Here is a 27,857-nt window from a genome sequence, read left to right as displayed (position 1 = left end):
AATAACCAGGTCAAGTGGACAAGGTTAAGGAAGGCAGAGGAAGAGCTAGGAGAAGGGGGCCTAGAAGGATTAGGATGGCCAGGAGGACCATAACTAATATGAGTAGTCTTACAAAGGCCCAAACAAGGAGGGCTAGGAGCAAAACGATCAAGTCTAGTGGGCAGAAAACTAGAAAGAGATCACAGACTTTGAGGACCAGTAACAGGAAAACCAATGCTAGGTAAATCCAACGGAGAGTGAGGAAAACGAGGAGAACAAGACCTGGAGAATCAAAAGGAAATGAGTAGGTAACCAGAGCCGGAGCTAAGACAACCAGGGCAAGTAGAACCAATGGGCCCACAACCAAGGGGAAAATAAATCTCAAGTCAAAGAGGCCCAGGGGTGTCAGGACCTGGCATACCAGGAGAAAGAGGACCAGGATGAGGAGGAAAAGGAGGAAAAGGAGGACCAGAAAGAGAAGGAAAAGAAGGACAAGGACTTTCCATGTTGAACTTGACCTTCTCTGCAGGGTCACCCCCAAACCTTTTGCCATAACACTCCTGTTTTCTGAACCCGTTTTTATTGGCTTTTAGGACTCTTTGCACTTCACCACTGCTAATCAGTGTTAGAAAGCTTGTACTCTCTTATTCAAACATATTAGAATTGGTTTACACAAAACAGTAAATTTCGTGTACTTGTAATTTACTTGTATGTCCCTAATAAAGTGGCACTACATGTACTGAGGGCTGGGATAATTAAGTCCTGCTGGTGGGCCTGTAGCATCCCTTGTGCCACCCATTTAAGCAGTCTTTTAAACCATGTCTCAGGTCTGCCATTGCATCCTGTGTAGAGTTTTAAATTGCCATTTCAACCTGACAACATAAACCTTTTGCCAGGTCTAAACCTTTATTTGTAATACATAAGACATAACACCCTTAAGATGGGTCTCAATCAAATCACCAGAGGGTAGGGTCCAGCGTATTTAAAAAGTTGAACATGTGATTTTAAGTTTTGCATGTCCTGATAGTGAAAAACTCTTACTTTTGTTTTACACTACTACAAAACGTACCTCTCCCATAGGATAACATTTGGTTACCTTATTACATTTAATAAGTGATACTTTTTAGTTGGGAACAGGTAGGATTGTTGAGTTTGGTCCCTGAATAATTGTAATGCAAAACTCTCATTAATGCTTTTAAGTCACAATTCAGGAAATGGCACTTTAAGAAAGTTGGCATTTTCTTGTCCCAACCATTTGGTGCCTACAGCCTGTATCCTGGGTCACATAACTAAGTGTTAGTCTGTGAATATTTCTCCCTCCTAGACAGTGAGACAAAGGGGGGAATAGTTTTTAGCAGAACGGGCCATCTTTAATTTAATGAAGCAGCAAAACTGTCACCTACCACTCTTGCAGATCACAAGGACCCTGTCTCAGCACACCCACAAAGAGGTCCACACACATTGTTTGTGGCCCTAGACAAGCTGGGGCCAGGTGCTAGAGGCTTAACATTCTGGACACCCCATTAGGGGGAGGATTCTTCCAGATGTTTCTCCCTCTTCAAAGTGGGCACCAGACACAAATAGTGGACCCTCAGACCCAACTCTTCAGTACACACTCAAACTCAGATGGAGGACTGCTGTGCTGCTCTGCTGCAAGAAGAACTGCTACTCTTCTGTCCTGCTGCCTGTGTGAGAAGGGTTGGACCTGAATCTTGAACCCAGGACCACCAAAATGACTCCAAAGGCTAGTTGGCTGGCCTCCTGATCAGAGCCTCAGGGACAGAAAAGACACTCACCGCCCTGAACCCTGCATCTAGACTCGGCCTGCTGTGAGTTCTGCCAGCCTCCGTGGTGCCACCCCAGTCCTGGACTCTTGGAAGTGAGCCGGAAGGTGTGCTTCCAGCCCAGCTCGGGACTTTTGGGCAGAAACAACGCAAGCAATGCATGTCCTTTCAGCTCTGAATCGGAACAGCCACTGTGCAATGCAGGACCTCGCAGCTCCTCTGAAAGGCTGCTGTGCGACTCATCCTCAATGCAAGACCTTCTAGTACAGCCCCAAAACTCCTTGGAATTGCTGTTGTGTGATGTACCCTCGAAGCAAGACCTCATAACTCAGCCTGCAGCTCGATGGAACTGCTGCAGTGCAATGCATCCTCAATGCGGGATCTCGCTACACTCCACAACCAGGATTTAAGGTGCTTTGTTAAGCAGACCTAACTTAGTATCTGTATCCTGCTGTGGTCATCTTGGTTGGCTAGAACTTGTGTAGTAGTCAAAGTCCGGCACAACCACATAACCACAGGTGGCACTTTGTTCTTTTTAAACACTATTTCTACTTAAATCTTTAAAATTGATTAACTTCGATTTTTTTATCGATTGGATTTTTGTCTTTTTGTTGTCAAATAGTTTATTAACCTTTCCACAATTTTTCTAAATTGGTGCAGTATTTTTCTTGCGTTGTGTTTTCACTTTATTTCTGTTGTTGTGCTGCATAAACACTTTGCACATTGCCTTTAAGTTAAGCCTGACTGCTTTTGTACCGAGCTACTGGAGGGTTAAGTAGAGATTAATTTGGGGTTTGCTTGTGTTTCACTCTGATAAGAATTGTGGTTGTTTCTTCAGTAGGGTTTCCACCCCTCAACCAGTCACCCAATTTCACACAGCCAGGGTGACAGGGCCAGGATGACTAAGCCCGGTGGCTAAAAACAGGATGACCTGAGGGCAAGTGTAGAAAAGTGCCCCTTTTGGAATGGTTACCCCCACAACCCCACTTTTTACCTGATATTGATGCAAACTTGATTGAGTGTGTGTGCTGCTATCCTGCTAACCAGGCACCAGTACCAGCGATCTTTCCCTAAAATGGACCATTGTTTCCACAATTGGCACACCCCTGGCACACAGCTACGTCCTTTGTAAAAGGTACCAGTGGTATCAAGGGCTCTGTGGCCAGGGAGGGTCCCTAAGGGCTGCAGCATGTATTGTGCCAATATAAGGGATCCAAACACAGGCACATTGTGAGTTCAGATTGTATGTATTGGTGTGGAGAAAAAGGTAAAGTCAACATGGCATCCCTCCCAGAGCCCCATGCCCACGAACCACTGCCTGTGGCATAGGTAGTTCACCCCTTTAGCAGACCTTACAGCCCTAAGGCAGGGTGCACTATGCCACAGGTGATGGGATAGCTGCATGAGCAATATGCCCCTACAGTGTCTAAGTCCATTCGTAATCATTGTAATTAAAATGTGTCCATATTAAATATATGGGCTGGGACTTTGTCATTATGAACACCACAGATCCAGTTCACCGAAGACTGGGAAATGTGGTATCAAACTTCTCAGCACAATAAACTCATGCGGATGCCAGAGTTGGATTTATTATAAAATGCACACAGAGGGAATCTTAGAGATGCCTCCTGCATTTTACCCAACCCTCTAGTGTAGAGCCGAATGGTCTCTGCCAGCCTGCCACTAAACAAGACGTTTCTGACCCCATGGGGTTGCTAGTGCAGATGTTTTAATAAAAAGTATTAATGAGTGTTCATGTATTCTGAATAAGTGGTTTATGTGGAAGATATAATAACGTAGAAAAATAATGCATGCGTTTGAAAATGTGATCACGAAGAACGGCCATCAATGTTAAGGAGCTGTACTAATCATTGATTTAATATTACGAAATGTTGAATATATGTTTGATTAATGTAGTAATATGCCATATTAAGAATTTTGTATTTTGTTCTAGCTTTATTAATTGTAGGCCTTAACTTAGTGAGTGTCTTGGCCCAGTTTTACCAGGCCTCATGTAAAACCTGTATTTCTTAACGTTTAATAAAATGGCTGTCCTAGAGAGTTAAACTGTGATTTCTATTGTATTGTGTAAATGTGCTCATAATGGAAGCTTTCTCCTGAGAACCGACTGGTAGAAGATGATGTTCCTGTAAATGTAACATTTTATGTGTAACGTGTGAGACTGACTTTCTCAGGAGAAGAACAATGGAGATACTGACTAGAGTGGAAGCTGCAACAATATTGTAACCTGACAAGCCAGATGATGACATTGCAAGACAAACCAATCAACGACATGTGAACAGAGTAATAGTAGAATTCATAGATTTGGAATTTTTATTTTATTGGACAAAGTGTGAACATGCGATTAACTGACCAATAGGGATTTGGGAAGTAGTTTTAGCAGTTTTTACTTAAATGGACTACACTGAGAAGAGACAAACATTCTGCCCTTGCATTTTGCCATTATCCATTGCCCATTTTCTTGCTGGCAGAAAGGTCAATATTTCTTATGCGTTTTGACAAGAGATGTGCTTAACTTTAATGCTTAGAGACATTGCGTATTCTGAACTTTGATGCTGAATCCTGATGCCTTGCTGATCGACTGATGTCCTGAGGACGAAGACTGACTTTGCTTGCTGATTCACCCTGAGGATAGGTGTTATGATCCAGACTGTTAATTGATATGCATTTGGTTTTTTCTTTCTAGGTACCAACTGCACTGTTTTGATAGAGCCATATTTAGATGTTTTTTTCCAAATTTGTGTTACTAAATTGTTTTGCATGAAGCCCAACATGCTGATGCTAATCTGATGTTAGTTAAGGATCCTCACTAATAAAAATTCTGCTAATAGGGAATAATACCTTATGGATTTCTCTGCTGAACTCAAATGTATGTTATCACTCTGACGCAGTTGACTTTGTTATTAATTTGCACTATAACCTTAGAATGTGTCGTAGCTCAAGCCTTGATTAGATTACGTTTCTTCTACCGCTTTGCACAGCCAGTAGTGTTTCTGTGTGTGTTTCATTTGATATTGAGATTAATCTACATGACCTTAGCATTGTTAATATAGGTAAATTAATATACTAATGTTTACTAAAAGGTGTGGTTATTCATGACTGAAAGGTCATGGTACGTGACAATTACTGACTCCATTGATTATTGATGTTATTGATTACTTATAATTATTGACTATTGTGTATTGATTATGGATTATGTACTGGAGCTATGGTAAGAACATCTTAATTGTGAGTCAAAAGGTTCATGGACCTATTCGCGCTCCCTTGTAAGTTTACTTATTAAGGTCAAACGCGCTAACAGGGTGAGAGCCTTTGTGCTCTCTGGGGTCAAGAATAAAGGCGGCTCTGGGTGGAGGTGCTTCACACCTTCATCCTGCAGGAACTGCAACACTTGGCAGTGAGCCTCAAAGCCTCAGATCTGTTGCAGTACCCCAGGGCAGTCCAGCTAGTGGAGATGCCCTCCCCTCGGACCAAGCCCCGCTTTTGGCAGCAAGTCTGGTGGTAGAATTAGGTAAAACAAGAAGCCCTAAGGTAACTATATCTTGTGCCCTGCCATGCACAGTTTTCTTATCAATAATTTTATTGCAAATGTTTCAGTGATAATATCAAAGATGCCATACAAGATCTCATTAATGGCATATTATGCAGAGTAATTACCTGTGCATGGCGAAGGCGCAAATTATAGTTACATTGTAGCACGAGTTATAGTACTTAAAAGAACTCTAACTATTACTGCTGAATTTTTATGGTTTTGTAAGAGTAAATTGAGAACTTAACTATAACGTCTCTGTAACCGTTGTTTTTTTCAGTGAATTTTTATGGTTTTTAACATAAAGCAATTTTAATTCCTATACGTTATTTCAACCCCCATGGTGCCCAGCCTTTGCGGGGGTTGGCTGTGCACCATGGAGGTTGGTCTCAATGCCTATCTTGCAGGCAAGCCCTTATACCCACCCAGCCACACACGTCCTTTGACTGTGGACAGTGCAGCTTGGCCACAGCGCCTGTCTCTGTGAGTGGGTGCGTGAGTGGGTATGAAAGTGGGTGTGTGAGTCTGAGTGGGTGTGAGTGGGTGCATGAGTGTCTGAGTGGGTCTGTGAGTGGGCGCATGAGTCCCTGAGTGAATACATGAGTAAATTAATTAGTGTCTGAATGAGTTTGTGGTTTTTCTTTAAAATTTTTCCATATTCGCGAATAATTCGTGAAAAATCTTGAATTTTTGCAAATATCATGCATAGTGATGGAAAATTATTTTAAACCCAGAATTTGCCTCTAAACACACCCATATAACACTCCTGGTGTCAGGGTACCTTCACCCTGACCCCTTATGCCACTTTCAGTTTGGATTTTCACACCCAGAGACCGTGTTCTGTGAAATAAAATGGCCGCCGCAACTTTCTAGTCAGGTTGCGGTTAGCCAATTGCAACGCTTCTTTTCACAAACATATTCATGAAAACTTCACAAATTTCACAAATTATTCGTGAAATATTCGTGAAGTCACTGTGGCCAAAGCTGTACAAATTTGTTTTCCCTTTAATATCTCAAAAACCACTGAACAGATTTGCACCAAATAAGCAAAAGCATGATTTGCACATGGAAAGCTAACTTTCTGCCTAATTTGGTGTAATTCCATACAGTGGTTCATGCTGTAGATGTTTATGAAGGTCCCATGGGAATTAACATGGGAAATGCAACATTTTTAGACACTCCCCCATTTTTTCTCTGCCCCCACTTGACGGATCACGTAAAACTTTCCGTGTGCAACAAGAATCACTGTAACACTTTTTTTTTAAAAAGTTCATGAAGATTCATCAACGGGTGCGAAGGATAAAGGCAAGTCGAAAATCGCCTTTTCTATGGAAACATGGACCTAGCCATAACTACCTACTAGCGATTGCCACTAGGTACCATATATATATATATATATATATATATATATATATATCAGTTTGATAGATCTTCTCAAAATTTCCCCCCAAAATACAATGCTCACTTCAGCGTCTGTCTGGAAAGTTTTGGGGTGATCTGTCAAGCGGGGGCCGAGAAAAAGGACAAGTCACAAGACTCGTTTTCCCCCATGCATTTCTCCATAGGGATTTTGAACAGGAATACCACCCGAACCACTGGATGGAGTTACACCTAATATGACAGAATGGTAGCTCTTGGTCCAGAAAGTAACCTTTTTGTTTTTTGGTTTAAATGAGTTCAGTAGTTTTTGAGAAATTAAAGAAAAAAATATTTTGTACATATAGGGACGCAAAGGATCCGCAAACCCTCCCGATCTCGTGCTGAGATGTGGTTGGCTGCCAACACTTCAACAAAGAAGTGTTGGCAGCCATCTTGGGACTCGGCTTCAGCCAAGCCCTAGAAAAAAAGTTTTAAAAAAAGAAAAGGGACCAGGTACAACCTGGCCCCTTAGCTCTTGTGTGGTGTGGGGTCCTAGATGGACCCTCCCAAAGCAAAAATGCATTTTAAAAAAAGTTTCTTTTCCTGTGTTTCAGAGTTTCTGTTGGCTAAATTAAACATTAAAATTCCTGATAAATATGTAACTAAACATTTTGCTGTTAGTGTGTTTTCTGGCAACCGAGAAAACAGGATTTACGAGATAAAAAAAAAAAAAAACTAGATTGAATTACAATATCATTGTGACATAGCCTGTAATAAGACTCTGAGCCTAGCAGGGTGAAAACTAACTGCTGTTCCAGGATTAAAGAAAATGGAAGTTGAGTGTATCAAAGGCTATTCATGCCCATTGAGCACTACTCTTACATATTCTAACACATCTGGTTAGAGGTTTTCAACATTCTACTCCATCCCAGGTAACCAAGAAAGATTGCATGATATTAGATATATGAGGAAAGGGTGCGGTAAAAATAGAACCAGGTAGAAATAACATCTGTCTTATCTTTTAGATTTCCTTTCCCCAACACCCTTTCCCTCACCTGGCTACTCTAATAGTCTGTGCCATTAGAGTATTCAGACTTGGTGGTGCCTTGAGGTGGACTTCTGAATCAGGCTGGCTTGAGGAACCCATAAGCATCATGCTAGTTTCTTCTTGAATGACTGATCATAGATCTACTTACAATAACTGAGAATATTCTTAAATGTAACTTAGGCTTTAATTTTGCATTTTGGCATTAATTGCATGCATTGCATTTGTTCATAACCAATAATATTAATGGCCCTCAAAAATAATTTCTAAATGTTCTCTGTGTGGAGCACAATCTTTTTTATTGTCATTTCTTCATGGTGCAAGTGATAGATTTTGCACAAGGAAATTCTATGTCCATGTAAATCCCATTAACTTATTTCTGTTGTTGCTTACCTGTGGTCGGCTTAAATCTGGATTTCCTTTCAGTAGCTCTTCTGCTACACTGGAATTCACCCCCTTTAACAAACCCAGAGGGACCTCCTTAACCATACTTTTGGGCAAGTTCATAAGAGCAATGTTCAAGTCTCCATCTTTCAACACCTGCAGAGAAAGAGAGATGATTAAGCTCATTTTCCATACACCAGGCACTTCCGAACCTCTGCTGTCATTTCTTCTTGAACCTCCTGTACAACATGCAATGTGCCACTCGCACATCTACTATTATATATTGAGCATAAAACCTACTACACAGGCCTTCTGACTTTTCCTTGGAAGAATACTTTTCATCCACTCCTTACCTTTCAGGAATTCTATTTGCAAGACACTCATACTCTTAAAGCCAAATGCGGAAAATGCCTGTCTTTCATCACACTGGTGCTGTCAGGCCTTACTTTGATGTAGTTCCCAAACAATCTCCCCTTTCAAGCTCTGTAAATAAACCTGTGTCTTCTACACTACCAACACAATACCAATGTCTAAAGATGAAACACTGTATGCCCATGCCATATGTGTCAATTATCTCTCCAGTCAGGCCTTAAATATGAATCATTACTCTTCCCTCATGCCTTGACAGGCAGGTTGAATGCAAAGCAATTCTCTCATAGGCTTCAAATGAAGCCCTAGTGATGAAAACTCCATGCATAAAGATAGCATGTGAAAACAATAAATATTGATATATGAAGCAAAGCAGTAGAAAAATCTAATAAAATGAAAGAACAGTTTATTTTCTTTAAGAAAATGGAGAAGCAATAAGTCAGATGCCATATAAAAGGGGCACTGAAATGTAAAGGTGTGTGAAATATCTGACGTTCTTGAGATCCTTCCCTTTCACTCTGGAAGTGGTAGCAGTCTGAGCCAGAAAAAAAATATACAAAGACTTAGGAGAGTTGAAATAACATTTGAAGGGCTGCCCCACAGAGAAAATACCGTGACCTCATTATTAACAGCCAACAGCTAAAGCAAGACAGTTTTAATCTGAGTTATTCTTATTCATTGGACCCACCCAACCGCTTTCACCCTCCCCAACTATGACTTAAAAATAAAAACTAAATATTTGCGAACCCACTACATTCCTTTCTTGGTCCTACATCATCAAATGTTCTATAATACACAGAAAACACACACAGACGCACCCAACCCGCCGCCTCACCCACCATACTCCTAATTCATTAATTTGTCTTGCCAACATGCTGGGCAGTAACATAAGATGGGATCTACACCCTAAAATCTAATCCAGGGAACTTCTTAACTACTAGGAGACCTCTGCAGAATGCACACTTAGGTGACTAGGGAATAAGAAAACACATATCTGTCTCAAGACTGGGCAGTTAACTGGTCTCTGTATTCCTGACTTTAAAGTACTACAAAGTGTAAAATGAAGAGTGAAACACTACACAAAACCACTCAATAATGGATTGTATAGCCAGTGACTCAGCACTGAAAGTGTCCAGCTATGCTTGAGATTACCAAACAGCAGCCTCTCTTTTCCAGAGACAGGGGACTGATTATAAGTGCCCTCCAATGGAGATTTGGAGACAGCAATTCTGACTTGCATCTCTGCTCCTAAATAATTCAGTTAGGAGGTAAAAGCACCCAGAATGGGTATAACAACACTGACCTGGAACTACCTATTCTAGAACCACATGTATTCCCTGATTCCAGGAAGTTTAACACTTCCATTTACTATCTTCTTGTGCAGGTGGCATATAGGAGTGGTGATGACACACGGCATGCTGTGTGGTAGGTGCTGAAGTGCTTGGTGGGTACAAATGTACTGGGGTAGACCGCCGCGGTATTTGAGTGAGCATTGATGCTCCCTGTGTTCTGGGGTGGACCTGTGAAGTGCTCGTTCTGGCAGTCGCATCCCTGAGGCCACACTGAGATGAATAAAAAAGACTAAAACTTGGTTTGTTATTATTGGACCTGCTAATTTTTGATCCCGTAACACAGTAGTTGTTGTGATAGGGTTGATTAGTATCCTACTTCCAACTCCCTCCAGGTATACCACTCCTCCAATCTTGTAACTAGGGCCATGGTGCCTTACCTGTGTAATAGATTGGTGGCTAACAAGAGTAAACAGAGTTTGCTTAGCACTGTTTCATAGCCATAAAATTAATTATCACAGGACTTTTCCACCCAGATGAAGCATTTGGTTTATGATGTTGTGCTGCTGAAGCAGTACTGGCTCAAAATCTAAACATAATAGCTTCAAATATCTAGAAGTGCAGATCATGAACATAGATGGTTGCTAATCGATTAAGGGACCACTGCCAAATGGCTCACTAGGCACCCTAGCATTATCTTCCACAGTGGAAAACCAAACAGAAATATTCTAAATGCCAGCTACCAATTAGTTAGGTCTTCTACCAACTGTTTCAATTACCTGAAGAAACAATTTTACACATGTAACAGCTGTAATGTGTCAGTACGTAATGGACAAAATAACATTATACCTCAAGTTCATTTTTTAGGATCACTTCTTGTACTTTCAAAAATGTTGTTAATGTACTGAATTGAGCATGTGTGAAGGTCTATGTGCTCAGTACTATTGAAACACTAAAAAACTGAAAACACTGAATTTCAGAACATTACAGAGCTATTTAACAAATGGACATCAGGTTTCCCATTGCTATACATTGTACCCCATGCCCGGTACACAGTAATCACACAAATTTAAAATGTCATGCATACAGCAAGTTCCTTTTGACCCTAGGAGTTGTAATAGAGAATTTAGATCACAGAGAACAGAGGCTCTTTGGGTCATGAAGCTCAAAGCAGTGGAAAAGGGACTGAACAAAGGACATGAATATCATTATTATTTTTTCTGTGTTTCATGCAATTTGTTGTTTTGTACTTTGTCTGATATGGTGGTTTGGAAAGAGTGATTTTTGGAGTTTAAATTTACAATAGGAATTACCTCTAATATCTCCCTCTCTTCTACAATCTATACTTGTCTCCTACCCACATGTAGGAATATTGAGTTGAGGATATACAAGATTATTAACCGCTGGCTGATCGTGACTGTAGTATGATTATTATCCATGATCCAGAACCATATTTTTCCCCCAAAAAATATTATTACGTTTTCAGGGTACATGGGATTTGTATGGAGTTCACCTGGTTTCTACCATCAGCATAAACATATTCAATTAGCTGATACACAAATCAAAAGCTTTTGATTCCCTCTCATTGCCCTGTTAATCGTTACTCAGAGGAAATGAACGTTCTGTGTAAAAGACATCAGTGTCACAATGGTACATTATCTTTCCATTTCAACAAATAAGTACAAAGCACACCACACAATTAACCACTCCGTTTAAGCTGCTAGCCAAAGAGATCTCAACGATTTAGCACAACCAAGGCCTGCCATCCGTCCATTAAGTAATCCACCAGAACTTGTCACTGATCAAACTTATGGTCCATATCCTTGAGCCCCCATGTCAGCTTCCCCCTGGAGAGCAACACCTACAGCTAACCAACACATGTCTGTACCACTGAACCACTGAAATGACTGAGAACTTCCATTGCAGTGATAACAGCTGGTTTGCGGTCAGAAGCAAATCAGCAATGTCTTCCATCCACCTGAGACAAATAAACATAAGCAGGAGGCCTAACACCAAGGAATATAGTTTCAGGATTTGGCCATAATGGATAACAGATCACTCCTCTTGTATGACTGAGAATATCTTTCAAAAAGATTTTTAACCTGGGCCAAAACAACATGCAATACATCTCCTGCTTGGCCACAACCCCTCCAAACAACCCATCCATTGTCCAATACATCTGCTTTAATCTGATAGGTTTTCCCTGCCATAAAACATCTTGAGCCCATACATAGATTCCCTATTTTGCACACTATTTCAAAGGGAAGGAATATTGATAGAGTTTTTGCCAATGTGGCAAGGGATTGGGGCTTCCGAGGATCTGAGGCCAATGTCTCATATAATTCCATTCTGAGGCTTCTCCACCCCACTAGAAAAGCATACATATTGAAAATAAGACTTTTAGGGCCTGTGTAAATAGGAAACAATTACTTTCATCCAACTAGTAGTCAGATAGCTACCAATTTATCCTGAAGAAATAGGGCCCAGAGGTGCAGCTGAAAGCAGCACATATGTTACATTTCCAGGACCCTAAAGTCTTATTTATATTGATTCAATTCTGTAATATTTCCCGTTGGCAGGGTTTAACAGTGTAATGGGCTGCTAAGCCCCACACACGTCAGCCGATTTGCCTGGTTTGTGTATCAAAGTGATGTTTGCTGTGACCACTGAGGGGGTTATAATTTGGGAGGACAAAAATGAGTTAAACACAGACACCAGCAGGGAACACGTGTGGGTTTGAAATGTTTACAAAAACAGTTTGAAAGTCTGTCTGGTCCTGGGGCTTTGTCAGGGTGTAAATCTAGAACTGCTGTTAAGGATTCTATAATTTATAATCAGGTGTTTTTGTATGGCCTTTGCAATGGGAGGTTGCCAACTTGGGATGCCATATGAAGGGTACTCCCCTTCATTTGATTTATCCAGTATTTCAGATACTTTCAAATTTAAGTTGTTTGGTTCTGAACGAAGAAAGTTACTGTGGCATGAAGCCTGGAACTCAGTTGTGAGTTCGGTTTCTCAAATTGTATCTTGTTGCGGCCATGTTTTATTCCCCTCCACACAAGAGATAAGAGAATTGTAATTGTGGCCTCACATTGCTTCTTCGAATGTAAATTTTGACAAGCTGAGCTGACGAAAGGCACTATTGTTCAAAAACAAGTAACTCTGACATCAGTAAGAGAGATTTATAATCTCGAGATAGCAAAATCATCAGCTGAAATTCAGTCCCAATTAAATACCAATTTCCACAACCATGTTGGAGAATTGATCAGCAGAATTTTCAACGCCTCTAGCACTGAATGGATTGTGCATTTTTTGAGACTGAAGGTTCTGTATTTGTCAGTACCTTCCAGATCGTGTTTGGAGTCATACCTTCAGCCATACACTCACTCTTTTTGAGCTTCTTAGGAAGATTCCCCGTTATTTTGGTTTTGATTGGTGGGAATTTGCTGCTATTATTTTTGCTATGCAGTGCCTGCCCTATTTCAGCAAATCAGAGTGGTGGAGCTACCATCAACCCAGCTGTGTCGTGATCCGTCTTGGAAGAGCTGGAGCATGATTGGTCTCTGCCAGAATATACAAAGTGTGACACCAAATTGCCTTTTAATTCGGCCTGTCTGCCAGCCTATTTTGCTTGTCACTGTTGACATTTCACCTCTTATGTATGAATTTAAACTTGCTTTTAGAATTCTACTTTAGAGCATTTTTAGTCATTGGATTTTGCACCTTTTTTTCATCTATAGATAAGGGTGAAGGGGATCCATTTCGCGTACAAGTGGTTAGCTTAGTCTCTGCTTGCAGGCCTGTGCCCTTTTACCTAGATAAACATGCTGTTTTATTATTTATATTTTATTTATTTTAACAATACTTGCAGTTCTTACATTTTATAAGAAATGTTTTATGTTATTATCAGTTGCCATCCCTTGAAATCATTATTTTTTGTAATGTACATATTGAACATGTCAGGCATTTGTCTTATGGTATTGATGATCCACTTTTGCGCACACAATCTAGAGCTTAGGTACATACCCACGTCAGGATGGCTGCAGAAATAATAACACGGGACTCACATAAACACTCTGTGAGACCAAGATCATTAGAGGGGGTTCCACTCAGGATCTTTCATCTACACTGCGCATCATTTTGCAGCAGACCTCGGCCTTTGCCTCTCTACATCTCTTAATTTGGGGACTGGAGACCTATCTTGTTCCAAGGTAATGGGGGCGGGGGTGCTTCTCATGACATGGGTTGGGCACATTCGGTTTATCATACCTTGCCCTCTTTAGGGTATATGATATGCTTTTAGGGAGAAGTTTGTGTATTCATGCTTATTGCATAATTAAAGGATTGTTCATATTCACATTGCTTATTTTCAAATTCCTGATTTTGTCTCTTGTCATTATCCTAATCATTGCAGCTTATGTATTTTACAGTAGACTGCTGTCTTTTCAAAAAACGATATTGAAAACTTTCCTGCATCTTTTTCTTCCCGTGTGTGTGTGTGTGTGTGTGTAAGAGACTCATTTCTAACAAGACAAAATGGCAAGACTTGTTGCGCCATGAATCCCACAGAAGATTTCAAGGTCCATTCACTAGGCTGCCAGAAATCACCTTTACCATTCACGTTTTTAGGTAAGGTGCTGCTAGAGAGCCGGGAATGTTGGGCTGACAGTTGCCAACAGTTGTGGAAGTGACTAAATCACCTACAATCAGAGGTGCTGCTGCACCCTAATCCAGCAGTCTTTTAGAGATACAGGGGCCCGCCAGTCGGGAAACATGGCGAACTCTGGCATCCAGTGGAGATTCAGAGTGTGTTAAATGTTTAAAGACATGAAGACTGATACAAACACGTTTATGGATACCATTCCAGCTGGAAGTACCCAGCCTGTCATCCAGCAGGCTTTCATTTTTTGATACGTGACATTTTGCTTATATCATGTGTTCTTTTAGGTAGTGGCTCTTTACACCACTGCCAGGTAAATAGAAATGTTTTTCTGCTATTTACTCGGCTGCTAGCTAAATAGTAGAAAGTCTTTATTTTTTGGCTGGTGGCCTTGAATATAGCAGAGAAACTTCACCATTTAGCCAGAAGTTGGCTAAATAATAGACATTCTGCAGTGTTTGTCCGGCGGCTGTGCAAATAAAACACACTTCAATATTTGCCTGACCACTGGCTGAATAGTAAAGATTCTACACTATGTGGCTGGCAAGCATTGAAAGAGTAGAAAAACTTCACGATTGACCTGGCTGCTTGGTAAGTAGTAGAAGTTGTGTACTGTTCGTCCGGCAGCTGTGCAAATAGCAGGAAAACTTAAATATATATCTAGCTACTGGCTTTATTGAAGTTACTGTCAATACATGAAACATTTGAAGGACAGTAGAATCAGACATGATGGCCTGCTAGCAAACTTATAAAAAAATGTTTTTGAAAAAAAATAAACTCCCAAAGCAGGAGTTTGTTTTTGGAAAACAATAAAACTAACGGTCCCACACAGTGGGAGGTTTCTCTCAGGGTGACAGGGTCATTATGCTTTTTTTCTGTCCCTTACAGACAGGTTTTACTCTAAATAGGGTAGATGGTATAAAGTCATTCCTTTGACGACCCATCCTTTGTCGACCATGAGAGGAAATATTTTGTGGAGAAGCCAAAAGCAAAGGAATGCAACTACAATTAATTGAACTGAATGCAATTGGAATATGAATGAATTTCCTCATCAAATTAGGGGAAGACATGCAGGCATCAAAGACACAGAAGAAGAGAAACACACACATGTTTATTCATGGACTTTATTACAACTATTGTAAGAAATAAGACAATTAATAAGCCAAGATATTCTGTTACCTCCATTCTTGTGACCTACTGATTGGTCATTTCACAGTTAAAATTAAATACTCATTTTTCAGACATGGGGTGTGAATCTGCTATTGAGGTTTCAGAACTGATTTTGGTTGTTTCTCTTTCAAATATAATTTTCTGTCTGCTGCTCAAACACAGTCTTTGTGCTAGGTGATAGCTCTCACAGGAGTAACAATATTGATGGCTTCAAGCAGACGTTCCAAAACAAGGACACAATGAAACATGAGATCTCTCTACCTTGCTGTTATCAGCCTTTCTGGGCAGCCATCATGCAGAGACAAAAGGGCAGTCCTACTTAGAAAAGTTGACACATTTAATTAGAGAATGCCTACTCCTTACTTCTACCATCTACACTATGGTGTCACTCAGGAAGAACTAATCAGTAGACCTTTGCTAAAACGTACCTCACAGAATTTTTTGGGTAGCCTTTTCTCCATTTTCCCTCTTTTCATTTCTGGGTCTCCCCTCTCTATCCACCAGAAATGCAATCAATGCACTCCGACTGTGTAGGGAAGCTGTATCTACTCTACATCAGGTCATGCAAAATACATCACGATGGTCCATGCACTAAGACTTTCATCCCACAAGGAGCCTTACTAGTATGCACTTTGGGGCAGATTTACTAAGGGCTTGCGTTGCCCTTGTGTTGGATCCGGCATTCTTGGTGTGGTTTTCCCTAACTTTTGGCATTTTCTCCTCCTATCGTGCTGACTTCATTTTTGCTGGCGTAAGGACTCAGCACACTTTTCAACTGCTAAGTAGTGCTGAAGAGCTTGTAATTTCTCCCCTTTACATGGTGTCATTGCCTTATGCCCAATTGATACAGTTAATTTACTTGTAAGACCCTAGTAGAGTGGTACGACATTTACCCAGGGCCTATAAGTTAAATTCTACTATTGGACCTGCAGCACTGATTGTGCCACCCACCTAAGTAGCCTTTCAAACATGTCTCAGGCCTGCCATTGTCACCAGTGTGTGCAGTTTTTTATTTATTCATTTATTTGACTATAATCAAGGTAAGCAAATACATTCACGGCAAATAGACTTGAGCAGTGAAATAGTGCAGATACAATAGCAGACAAGGCAGGCAATTGAATATACATAACTCTTCCAAGCCAAAGTGGTCAAATCAACATTAACCATGAATCTACCATTCTTAAGCAATATTCCTTTTGGTAAGGACTCATGAAAGAAAAGAGCATCGACTCAGTAAAGACACCTCCCTGACTCCCTTAAGTAGGAAGAGCAGTATTGCAGTTAGGCCGTCAATTACCAGCCAGAGTGCACAATAAGTCCCTAGCGGTTCCTAGATGTCTCTAGGCCTTGAAGCACTAGCCCCCCAAACAATGGCCACTCTATGTTTTTGCAACAAAATCTCAGCAGAGATAAGCTTGCAAAACAATCTAGGAATATTTTTGACATGCCCTAACAAAACAGTATAACACAGAGCTGAGCTCCAAGTTGAGTCATATCTTCCACAACTTGCAAGACTAGATCCTAAAATATAGCTACATACAGATGGTTCCATGCTAAGTGAAGGGAGTCTGCATCTCCTACCCCACAACGTTTACATCTAGTGTCCTCAGTATGTGCATACTTAGCTAGACTTTTTGGGGTAAGATATGCAAGCTGCAGGAACCTATAATGAATCAACCTGAACCTACTGTTGGGGGAGATCTCTTCAGTCTGCTAACAGCAATATTTCCACATCACACATGTGATCCTCTTAGAGAATGATGGAACATATGTGGATGGGCTGTGTGCACAAGTGGAGCGCTAGATATCATTCCCTCTGTCCTTGGTGGGCAGAATAGCCCTGATGAAAGTAATATTACTGCCAAAGTTACTCTATACGTTTCAGGACATACTTATTCCATGGAACAAGGCCTTTTTCAAACAGCTGAACTCCCTCATGATGAGATTGGCCTTGGCGGGCAAGCACCCTTGCCTGAGTTGAAGTAGGTTATGTTTGCCAGATGACAGGGGGGCTTTATTGTGCCCCACTTCGAGGTATATTACTTGGTAACCTAAGTTCAGTTGAGTGCACTATTCGATTCATAACTTCGGACAGGACCCACACATTTCACTGGAAAGGAACAAATACACCCAATTCCTATACAGGAGGGCCTCTACCTCCGGTTTGCTAGACTGGCGCTAGAGATTCACATAGTGAGATGCACAGCCTGGGCACTGTCTAGGGTGGCTACATTATGTGGTGTCACTGTGATATAGCCCTCATTCATACCTATCAAACACTATGGCCCTCTTTGAATAAACTGTTCCTCGGCTATGATGACTCATCTCCACAGCAAACATATCGCTACATTGGGTGATCTATTCCACAACCATTAATTCAAATAGTACAGGGAGTACCTGGGGAACACAGAGAACGCACGCATCTGCATCATTACATATGGCACAAAATGCCATGCCATCCGCAGGCAACTAGACTGGCTGGTATTGTCCCTCCTTTTGTTAACTCCGCACCCTATTAAACTTGTAATGCCCTTGTACTCTGCAGTTATTTCCGTGATAGATGAGGAATCAACCTGAGCACAACAACAATGGGCAGAGGGCAGGGGATTCGGGAGGCCAAAGAAACACACTGTGAAGTCTGGAAAAAAGGACAGTCACATTCCCTCATAGTGCGTTTCTTTGGCCGCCCGAGCCCCATGCCCTCTGCGTATTTTGTTCTTGTGCTTGGATTGATTTTTGTTGTGTTGGTACCAACTATTTGATTACATTTTTCTTAATTGATGTGGGATTCTTCTTGTGTTGTGCCTTCCCTTTATTCCTGCCTGAAGTAATGCATAAATACTTTACATATTGCCTCTAAATGAAGCCTGACTGCTTTTGTGCCAAGCTACCAGAGGGGTAAGCACAGATTAATTTGTGGTTTGCTTGTGACTTCACCCGAATAAAGCTTGTGGTTGCAGTTTAAGTAGGGTTTCACCTTCCTCACCCAATAATCCAATTTCTTACACATTGCAAAAAGTAACATGTCACAAGGCAACACAAGCCCTTCAATGGGATTTACTAAGCTACCTTGTGTGGCTCTGCATGGCTTAGTTAATCCAGAGTAACGCAAGGCAGCGCACATCACTGCTTTCTGTTACCCTGTGTTTAGAAGTTGCATGGCCAGAGCATGAGATTTCTCATGCATCTATCCACGGATTTTGACACAATCCCAGATTAACTAAGGTGAGTAAACTGGGATTGCATCAAAACGGTAGGCCTTCCCAAGTGAGGCGTAACAAGGAAAAATATCTGTATTGACCCTCGTTACTTCCTCTTTCTATGGGTATTGTATTATACAACACACATCGAAAGAGGAAAATGCCTCAAAAGATTGTTTTTGTACAGGAAAGTGACTTTTCATGCACAAAAACAATCTTACTTCATAATGCACACACCCATGTACCTTGGTGCAAGGATGCCTGTGTTGGTGCTAGGGAGCATACAGTGCGCCAGCACATGGAGAAAACTGAAACACATTATATCCTAGTAGATGTGGTGCACCTTGCTCTCTCCCTGTTGCACAACACAGTGCAGAAAGTTGTCTTGCTGCCTTGTGTTGCGTGGCTTCTTCGTAAATCTGCCTCTTGCTACATACCCACCTCGCATATACACGCACACATGGAATGTCAGCGCAAAATTCTAGGGGTCACACAGAATTTCTCTTTTGGTCATCTGAGACGATCTACTCATAAGAGCCTTCCTATGATCTTTCCCTTTGCTGACTGCCATGTCTCTTTGACCCCTCTGTTAGCCATTAACCATTTTTCCTGACTTCAGCCATTTGATTTTTTTCAACCCCTTTCTGCCATCCTTCACAGACCACACTCATTTTCACCCAACCACCTTTAAACTCCTCTGCCTAGTTCCCTATGCCCTTTGACCCACTGCCAGATTACTCTGCCAGCATCAGACCATGGTTTCTACACTCAAAGGTCAGTGTGTAATGGTCTCGCTTTTTATTAACTTTGTATGCTCTGATATTTCAGCAAATACATACCAGTTCTATATGTGGGCTGAAGACGAGGGGGTTCTACAGGCCAGTAGTATAAAAAGCATGAATAGGAAACATTTACAAAAGGGATTTCTTAATACATGTGCCATAGATTCACATCGGCCCCTTGCCCGTGGTCTTCTTCCTTCATTTCCAAGCTATTCTGTGCTTCAGGTATTAGCCCTCCCCGTAGTCCTGTTCAATTCCCACCTTTTCTGAGTTGGTTTGGTTCTCCTGATTCTTATGCTAGCCCTGGTATAACTAGTTCTCGTCACCATTGTACTGGTTGTTTCCTGAATCTGAGAGTCCTGGTTGTAGTCTTTCCTGACCCAGGTCTTCCTGGACCTGGCTCATCCTTCTAGTAGCCCTTCCTAAGCTTCCTGATCCTGGTATTACCGATCCTCATCCTCATCCTGTTGGAATGTTTGGGTCATTATCTACCTAGCCCTGTTGTCCGGGTCCTGCTAGGGCTGGCACTCCTAGCCTTCCTGGTTTGTGTCCCTGATTCTCCCTGTCCTGGCCTTTGCCCTTGTGGGCCACCTGGTACTGCTTCTACTGGTCCTAGTCCTCCCTATTAAGTTCTCTTGGACTGAGCATGGTCATTTTGGTCTGGTCTGGCCCCATTGGTCCTCCTGACTCTGGTTGTAACCCAGTTATTAGTTAGCCTGCTTCACATGGGACTTCAGGTCCTGGCCTGTTGGTCCTGACCTCTCTGATGCTCCAAACTCTGTATGTGATCTTGCTTATCCTGATCTGTCTAGTCCACCTATTCCTCCTCTATCTTTTCCCTGGTTTTGGTTCTAGTCCACGTGCTCCTGACCTGACTATTTCTTCAAATCTTTCTCCAACATGTCATGATATTCTTGGCCCTGGCCCTACTGCTAATTGTTATCTTGATCTTACTTGTCCACTTTATTCTGATCCTCCTTGTTCAGGCCTTCTCGTTCTTAGCCACCCAGGTTTATCATCATGGCTCTGGTCATACTGGCCTTCCATGCCCCCTCCTCCTTTTCCTCCTTATCCTGGTCTTGCATGTCTTGGTATGCCAGGTCTTGATACTTCACTCCTCTGTGAATTGAGCTTCCTTTTCCCCCTGGTTGCTGTTTCACTGGTCCTCATTGCCCTGGTCATCGAAGCTCTTGTCCTTTTGGCTCTGGTTGTCTGACCGTCTCCTCTTTATTTTTCAGGTCCTGTTCTCATAGTCGTCCTCCTTCTAAGTCTGGTTTGCCTGGCAGTGGTCTTCCTATTCCTGGTCCTCACAGTCTGTGTTCTCTTCCTGTTTTTTTTAATATCACTAGACTTGATTTTTTTGTTTCTTATCCTCCTTGTTGTGGTCTGGTTTGTATGCTCAATTCTCTTGGTTTTGGTCCTTCTGGCCATCCAGGTCCTTTCATGCCCCCTTCTCCTAGCTCTTTCTTTCCTGATCTTCTTGACATTGTTCCTGATCCTCTTGTCCTTCATCCATTTAACCTGGTCCTTGTGATCCTTCTCACCCTGTTCATCTGAGTACAATACATACGTTAATGGTCTTGCTGGTCCCTTTGGTCTACCTGGCCTCTTGTGTCCTGGCTCTCTTTGGCCTTTTCCTCTTAGCTATTGCCTTCCTGCTTTGGATTATCCTTGCCCTTCTGGTCCTCTGCCTTGTACTCATGGCCCTTCTGGCACTGCTTCTAATGGTCTGGGCACTCTTGGTCCTGGTTCTCTTTGTTTGGACGCTTCTGAGGCTTGTCATTTTGGTCCTTGTCCTTCTGGACATTCAGGTCCAGTCCCCTGGTTCTGGCTTTTCTGGCCCACCTGATCTTCCTCAGCTTGGTCCTGATACCCCCAGGTCTTGGCCTTTCTGCTCCACTTGGAATTCTGAGCCCTGGTCCTATGGCCATGGTCCTCTGGCACTCTTAGACCTGTTCCTGGTTCTACTGATACTGACACTCTAATCCCCCTTGCTCTGGTCCTCCTGGTACTTGTCCTCCTGGTATTCTTGGTACTGCTCCCTTTGTCTTCCTTGTATATTCAGGTCGCCAGTCCTGTTGGCCTGGATCTGGTCCTGATCCTCTTGACCCTGGTCTTCCTACTGCTTGTCCTCCTCCTGTTGCACAGCATGAGGACAAGCGGCAGGAAGACCAGGAGGACAGTCCTTAATCTGTTTCCCCCAGGCCTAGCTATCCTGTTGCTCGCCCCCCAAGCCATCCTGTCCCTACATCTGTGGCCTAGACCTCCAGGCTGTGATCTTCCTGGTCCCAATGTTCCTGGTCAGATCTTCCTTTTCCTTCTCACCCTGGTCCTCCTTTTCCTGGTACTTAAGGTCCTGATCCTTTTTGTTCTGATCTTCTTGGTCCCCGTAGTTCTTTGTTTCCTGACCCTCTTAGAACTTTGTCTTCTGACTCTGGCTGCCTGTGTCCCTGGTGACAGTGTTGGCCCTGTTCCTTGTAGTTAGGGTTCTCCTGGATCTAGTTCTCCTGGACCTGACCCACCTGCTATCTCAGTGTTGGTCTCCTTCCTCCTCGTTGTCAATGCCTTTCTTTGTCCTATCGTGCTTGTTATCATAAACCTTGCCTTTTGGCTATCATTGCCCTTCCTGGTTTCCACAGCCTTTGCCCATCTGGTCCTGTTCCTTTGTGATCCTGTTGGTACTAGTCACCTTTTCCTGGTTTTCCGCACCATTAACTTCATAGCCCTGGCACCACAGGTCTTGGTCCAGCTTGCTTCTTGTGCCCTGGCACTCTTAGTCAGTGTCCTCCTGGTTTGGGTTGTCCTTGTTCTCCTGGATCTGTTCCTTGTCCATTTAGTACTGCAGCCATTGATCCAGGTCTTTTTGATCCAGGTTCTCCTTGTTCTGTTGCTCTTAAGGCTGGTCATTTTGGTCCTGGTCCTCCTGCCCATCACTGTCTATTGCACTTGGTCTTTCAGATGCTGATTGACCTTCTTACCTCATATCCTCCTCACCCTGATCCTTTCTAATCTGAACACTAGACCCTAGGTCCTGATCTTAGCCCTGTTTGTGATCTTTTTGGTTAGGATCCTTTTAGTCTACCCAGTCCTCTTGCTCTGGGTTCTGGGTACCCTTGTCTCTGCCCCTCTTGGACTTCCTAATCCCTATCCTTCTTATCCTAGTATTCTGGACATACTGGCCATTGCCCTTCAGGGCCAGATCTTCTTAGTCCTTTTCAATCTTGTCATTATCCTCCTGGTCATCGTCCTCCTGCTCCTTGCCCGCATGGCTCTGCAGTAACTTGTCCTATCAGAGATCATCCTTTCCTAGTTCTGATGTTCCTTGACCTCAGTTCTTGCTAGTCTGAGAACTGCCTGGCTGTGTACTGACGTAAAGCCCTTAAGGCCTGACTCGATCTTATGTATGCCCAACTCCATCATTGCTAATGGAGGTGGCCATCGTCTAACTCTTCAACAATGGAAGTTGCAGTCTTTCCCGATTTAGGTAGAATCATTGTCATTCCTGCCGTTTGATGCAGCTGTTGCCTGACCTTATCTTTCTAAGAACTGTGATAGCATCGGGTCATTTGACTAATGAGCAGATGCAACATTTGTCTGGGGTAAAAGTCTATTTTTTTCACCATGTCAAGGCTAACTAAGAACACATACAGACATACAGTTGAAATAATGGTGTCTGAATTAATATCCTTGTACCATATATGTTCACAAGGAAATGTCAGGGACACACACATTGATGCACATAATCTATTTCAGACATTCCTAAACAAGTCAGAAATTCCAATTTTTTATAAGATTTAGATTATAAGGACATTTATCTGACCTTTTGTCAGGAGGGACTTTTCACCCAGATTATCACCCAAGATTCTGCCAGAGATGGTCTCACTCACCACCAGCACATGCTACATCTTGCATGAAGCCCGAAGCCGATAAAGCCGAGTCCTGGAGGAAGACAAGACAGCTACTGCAGCATGTGTTTGTCCTTCCCAGGGAACACTGTCTTCACACCTCCACTGATAAAGACAGCCGTTGCTGTCAATAAGGTATGCAGTGTGTCTCTTCTCCATAAGAAACTCTAGACTGAAAGTTGCTTTGCCTACCATGCTCTTCTCATATAGCACATAGAAGTATATGTTAGGGTCTTAATGCCTAGATGACATTTCAACTGTTAGAAAAGTTAATTTTGTTCTCATTATTTATAACGTGTCTTCCTGTTATTTTTTTCATATTCTGTGTAGTTGTTTTAGATCTACCGAGAACCAGACAATTCCTGTAGTAATAAATACTTTTTAACTTAAAAGCGTAAATTCTATGTCAGGACCGGAGGCGAGGATTATGCCTTGCTTTCTCCACTTTATTAAATGAGCAGCCAAGTAATTAACACAAACTACAAGTCCCATGAACAGTTGGGAAAAATGAGTACAGTTATAACCAATAAACAGTAAGAATTTTTGTCCAATTAAAGAAGGCAGTCCATAACATAGTCCCTTGTTTGTGTTGAGTCTTCCTCTTTCTTCGCTGCTCGCAGCCGAGATAAGTCGTTTTTTTCCTGTTCTCTGTACTTTTCACATTTATTTTGTATGCTTATGCTCATTTCGTTGTATTTTGTATGTAATGTAATTATTTAATATTCGCTGCCTCGCGGGAGCGTTTTTCGCCCCTTCGCGAGCGTCTTTTCTTGTGGTGCACATTCCTTCCCGGCAACCGTCAGAGGGCGCTTGCCGGGAAGGTAACCGTGGCAACGAAGGAGAGACGCGCTGAACCAGACGCGCGTATTTCTCTCCTCAGAGCGCAGTGAGGTGTTTTCCCTCGACGCGCTCGTTCGTTTTTCAGCCCAATTAACCACTTTTCTTCTGCCTGGAGAGCGACGCCCTGCTGGGTCAGTAAATAATAACAAAAGAAACGGAAAAAGAAAGGCGTTGACGCTCCTTTTACAGGAGTCAGTATTTCATTATATATATTTTTTCTTCATACTTAACCCTTTGGGTTATTATTATTAAACAGCCTTTTTGGGACATTCTCCCAGGCAAGCAACGAAGGTTGCTATCAACCCCTTTTAATCATTTTTGGTGCACTGGGGTGTAGTTGTCCCGGGCTTTAGCCTCTTGAACTTGAGTGCTCAGACACTTTTTCTTATCAACTGACGCCCAGTTGTATACAGATATCGGTATATATATATAAATATATACTAATTTAAAAAAAAAAAAAAAAAAAAAGAAGGAAAGAACTTCTGAAACTATTTATTGTTTAATATTATTATTCTTTATTGTTCCCATATATTTTTTCTACAATGGATATGGATCCTAACGAGGAAGAGGAATTCTTTGATGCTGTGGACGCGTCCATTTATAGGGCCGTCTCGGAAGCAATTGGTCCCCTTGAGGACAGACTATCGCAACAGATAGCGCGTGAATGCGCAAAATTCTCATCCCCTCCTGTTATTCCTTCCGCCCCTCCTGCATCTAATGATACCTTTGCAGATGTGCCTCCAACTAAGCGTCTTCGTGAATCAGGGTTTGATGTGGACCTCTTCGATAGAGTTAGAAATTCTCTGAGTACTCTCTCGGATTCTTCTTTTCCTCTAGTCTCCTCAAGACCTAGGTCACCAACTCTCCCTCACAGTGATTCGTCGGGGGATCAAGAAGCAGACGCCAGTCCTTCCAGATCTTGGCTTCCTTCTGGATCGCAATCTGCTCCTCAAATCTCAGACATGTTGGATCCCGATGATATTATCCATCCTAGATCGTCTGAATGGGCGCCATCTGACAAGGTGGCAGCTTAAGTTGCGTCACGTATAAGAAAGCCGCTGGAAAAGGATTCTCGTAATTGCCTTCGAGCAGAGTGTCCACGACCATCTTTGGCGGACAAGGTAGCCATCACTCCAGATTTAGATCCCAAAATGTCTACTTTTCTGCAGAAATTTATAAAAGACCCTAAGAAGGGAATTGATAGATCCTGGAGAGCATGTCAAGACAAACTTCTGGATGTCTTGGGACCCTTTACAAAGATTTTAGACATGGCAGAAGATGCTAAGTCCTCTGATGCTATAATTTCTCCTGAGATTCTCTCAGGTTGGGCGCAACGCGCTATTATTTTTTTGGGAAATGCTAACTGCGCTCTTTCCACCGAACGCAGACGTTCTTTATTAATTAAAGTGGATCCCAAACTAGGGGATCTGGCTGATTCTGAAGCAGGTCCGATAGCGCAAGGAGGTTTGTTTGGTGAACCTTTCATAAAGGAGTTAGGGAAGTTTGTTAATACTTTCACGTGCCTGGACAAGGCACACTCTTCAATGAAAAAGGTTTTTCCCACTCGGATTTTCCATGGGGCCGGTCGAGGAAGGGGCCGCTCGTCCGGCCGCCCACAATCAACCAACTCCTTCAGGGGGCAAGGCTCCAGGCAGAATCAGTTCCAAGATCACAATCGATTTGCCAACTTCTAACCGACAAGAGCCAGACGTTTCAGACATCGTGGTGGCAGAGGATCTTCAGCAACAACCTCTTACGGTAAGTGTTCTCCCTTCTTCCCTTCTAAAAGTAGGGGGTCGTTTGGCGAATTTTATCCACGAATGGAATCAAATTACACAAGATGCATGGGTCCTACAAACAATTCAAGGTTTCCATATAGAATTTGTAGGAACTCCCACACAGGTTTCACTTCCAAAACCCCTGGTGTTCTCTTCGCAGGACTCCCTTTTAGTAGACACCGAAATTTCGGATTTACTGCGAAAACAAGCCATTTGCCCAACAACCCTACATCCAAGGAGTTTCATAAGCAACATCTTTTTAGTGGACAAGACGGATGGCGGTCGCCGACCAGTCATCAATCTAAAAGAGTTCAACGAGTGGCTGGTATATCGCCACTTCAAAATGGAAGGAATCCACCTTCTTCGAGACTTTTTACGCCCCCTAGATTGGATGGCTCGTCTCGATTTAAAAGACGCCTACCTTACTATTCCGGTCTATCCACCCCACAGACGTTTTCTTCAGTTTTTCTGGGGAGATCAAACTTTCGAGTTCACTACCCTTCCATTCGGTCTTTCCTCAGCCCCGTGGTGTTTCACCAAAGTCCTCAAACCGGTGGTGGAACACCTCAGGGCTCAGGGAATTCGGTTAATTGTTTACCTCGACGATATTTTACTTCTCGCCCAGTGCCCCAAACAACTTTCAACGCATCTACAGACAACCGTCAACTTGCTGCAAAACCTAGGTTTCATCATAAACGAGACCAAGTCTCTTTTAATCCCTTCTCAAAAACTGTTTTTTCTAGGTTTTACTATCGATTCGGTATCCGCAACTTTAAGTCTTCCCTCCCGCAAGATGACAAAAATATGTCACGAACTTCGCCGTACCTTGGTCAAACACAAAGTCTCTCTACGCCAGATTGCCCGCCTCATAGGACTTCTCTCCTCTTCTATTCAGGCAATTTTCCCGGGTCCACTGCATTACCTTGCTCTTCAACGACTCAAGGCAGCTCATCTGCGCAAACGCCTTTCGTATTCCCAAAAAGTGATTCTGTCGCAAGAAGCGGTAGAAGAAATTCGCTGGTGGCTTTCACATATGGAAGCCTGGAACGGCAGAGCTATTTTCGGCTCGGCTCCAGATTTGGTTATAGAGTCGGACGCCAGCAGAGTAGGCTGGGGTGCTCGATGTGGCAATTTTTCTACCGGAGGGACGTGGTCACTACAGGAACAGAACTTACATATAAACTGTCTCGAATTGCTAGCCGGTTCATTTGCAGTGAAATGCTGGACCAATGATTCTATCAAGTCGAAACGTCCTCTTGAAGATGGACAATATTTCGGCGGTCCGGTCTATCAATCATCTAGGTGGCTCTCGTTCCGAAACGCTTTCCAATCTAGCGTCCAGTTTTTGGCAGTATTGCCTCGACCATCAGGTTTCTGTGACAGCACAGTATCTTCCGGGAAGCCAGAATCAGATTGCGGACTTTCATTCTCGACATCTCAAAGATTCCAGTCTATGGAAACTCCATCCGGAAGTTTTTTCCTCTCTGTCCCATCTTTGGGGACCGTTCTCGATCGACCTCTTCGCTTCGAGGTTGGATCATCAGATTCCCAGATTCTTCAGCTGGAGGCCAGACCCTTCAGCGATAGCTACGGATGCATTTCTACAAGATTGGAGTCAGGAGAAAGCTTATGCTTTCCCTCCCTTTGCGATGATTACTCGAACATCCGCACAGGTACGTCGTCAATCGGCATCCATTGCGATCATAACTCCAATCTGGAGGTCTCAAGTGTGGTTTCCGGTTCTTCTGGAACTTTCCTGGGAT

At 42.6% G+C, this 27,857-nt stretch overlaps 1 protein-coding gene across 1 annotated transcript in view; it reads right to left on the bottom strand.

The window, feature by feature from the left end:
- Positions 1-27,857, bottom strand: part of LOC138285031 (otoancorin-like) — a 489,250-nt gene that overhangs the window by 280,161 nt on the left and 181,232 nt on the right. Inside the window, exon 12 of the mRNA XM_069224460.1 lies at positions 8,111-8,257. Coding sequence (XP_069080561.1) covers positions 8,111-8,257 — 147 coding nt within the window. The remainder of the gene's footprint in view (positions 1-8,110; positions 8,258-27,857) is intronic.

The sequence above is a fragment of the Pleurodeles waltl genome, chromosome 3_1 (assembly GCF_031143425.1).
Source record: "Pleurodeles waltl isolate 20211129_DDA chromosome 3_1, aPleWal1.hap1.20221129, whole genome shotgun sequence".
Taxonomy (NCBI): domain Eukaryota; kingdom Metazoa; phylum Chordata; class Amphibia; order Caudata; family Salamandridae; genus Pleurodeles; species Pleurodeles waltl.
This window is presented reverse-complemented; position numbering and strand designations above follow the sequence as displayed.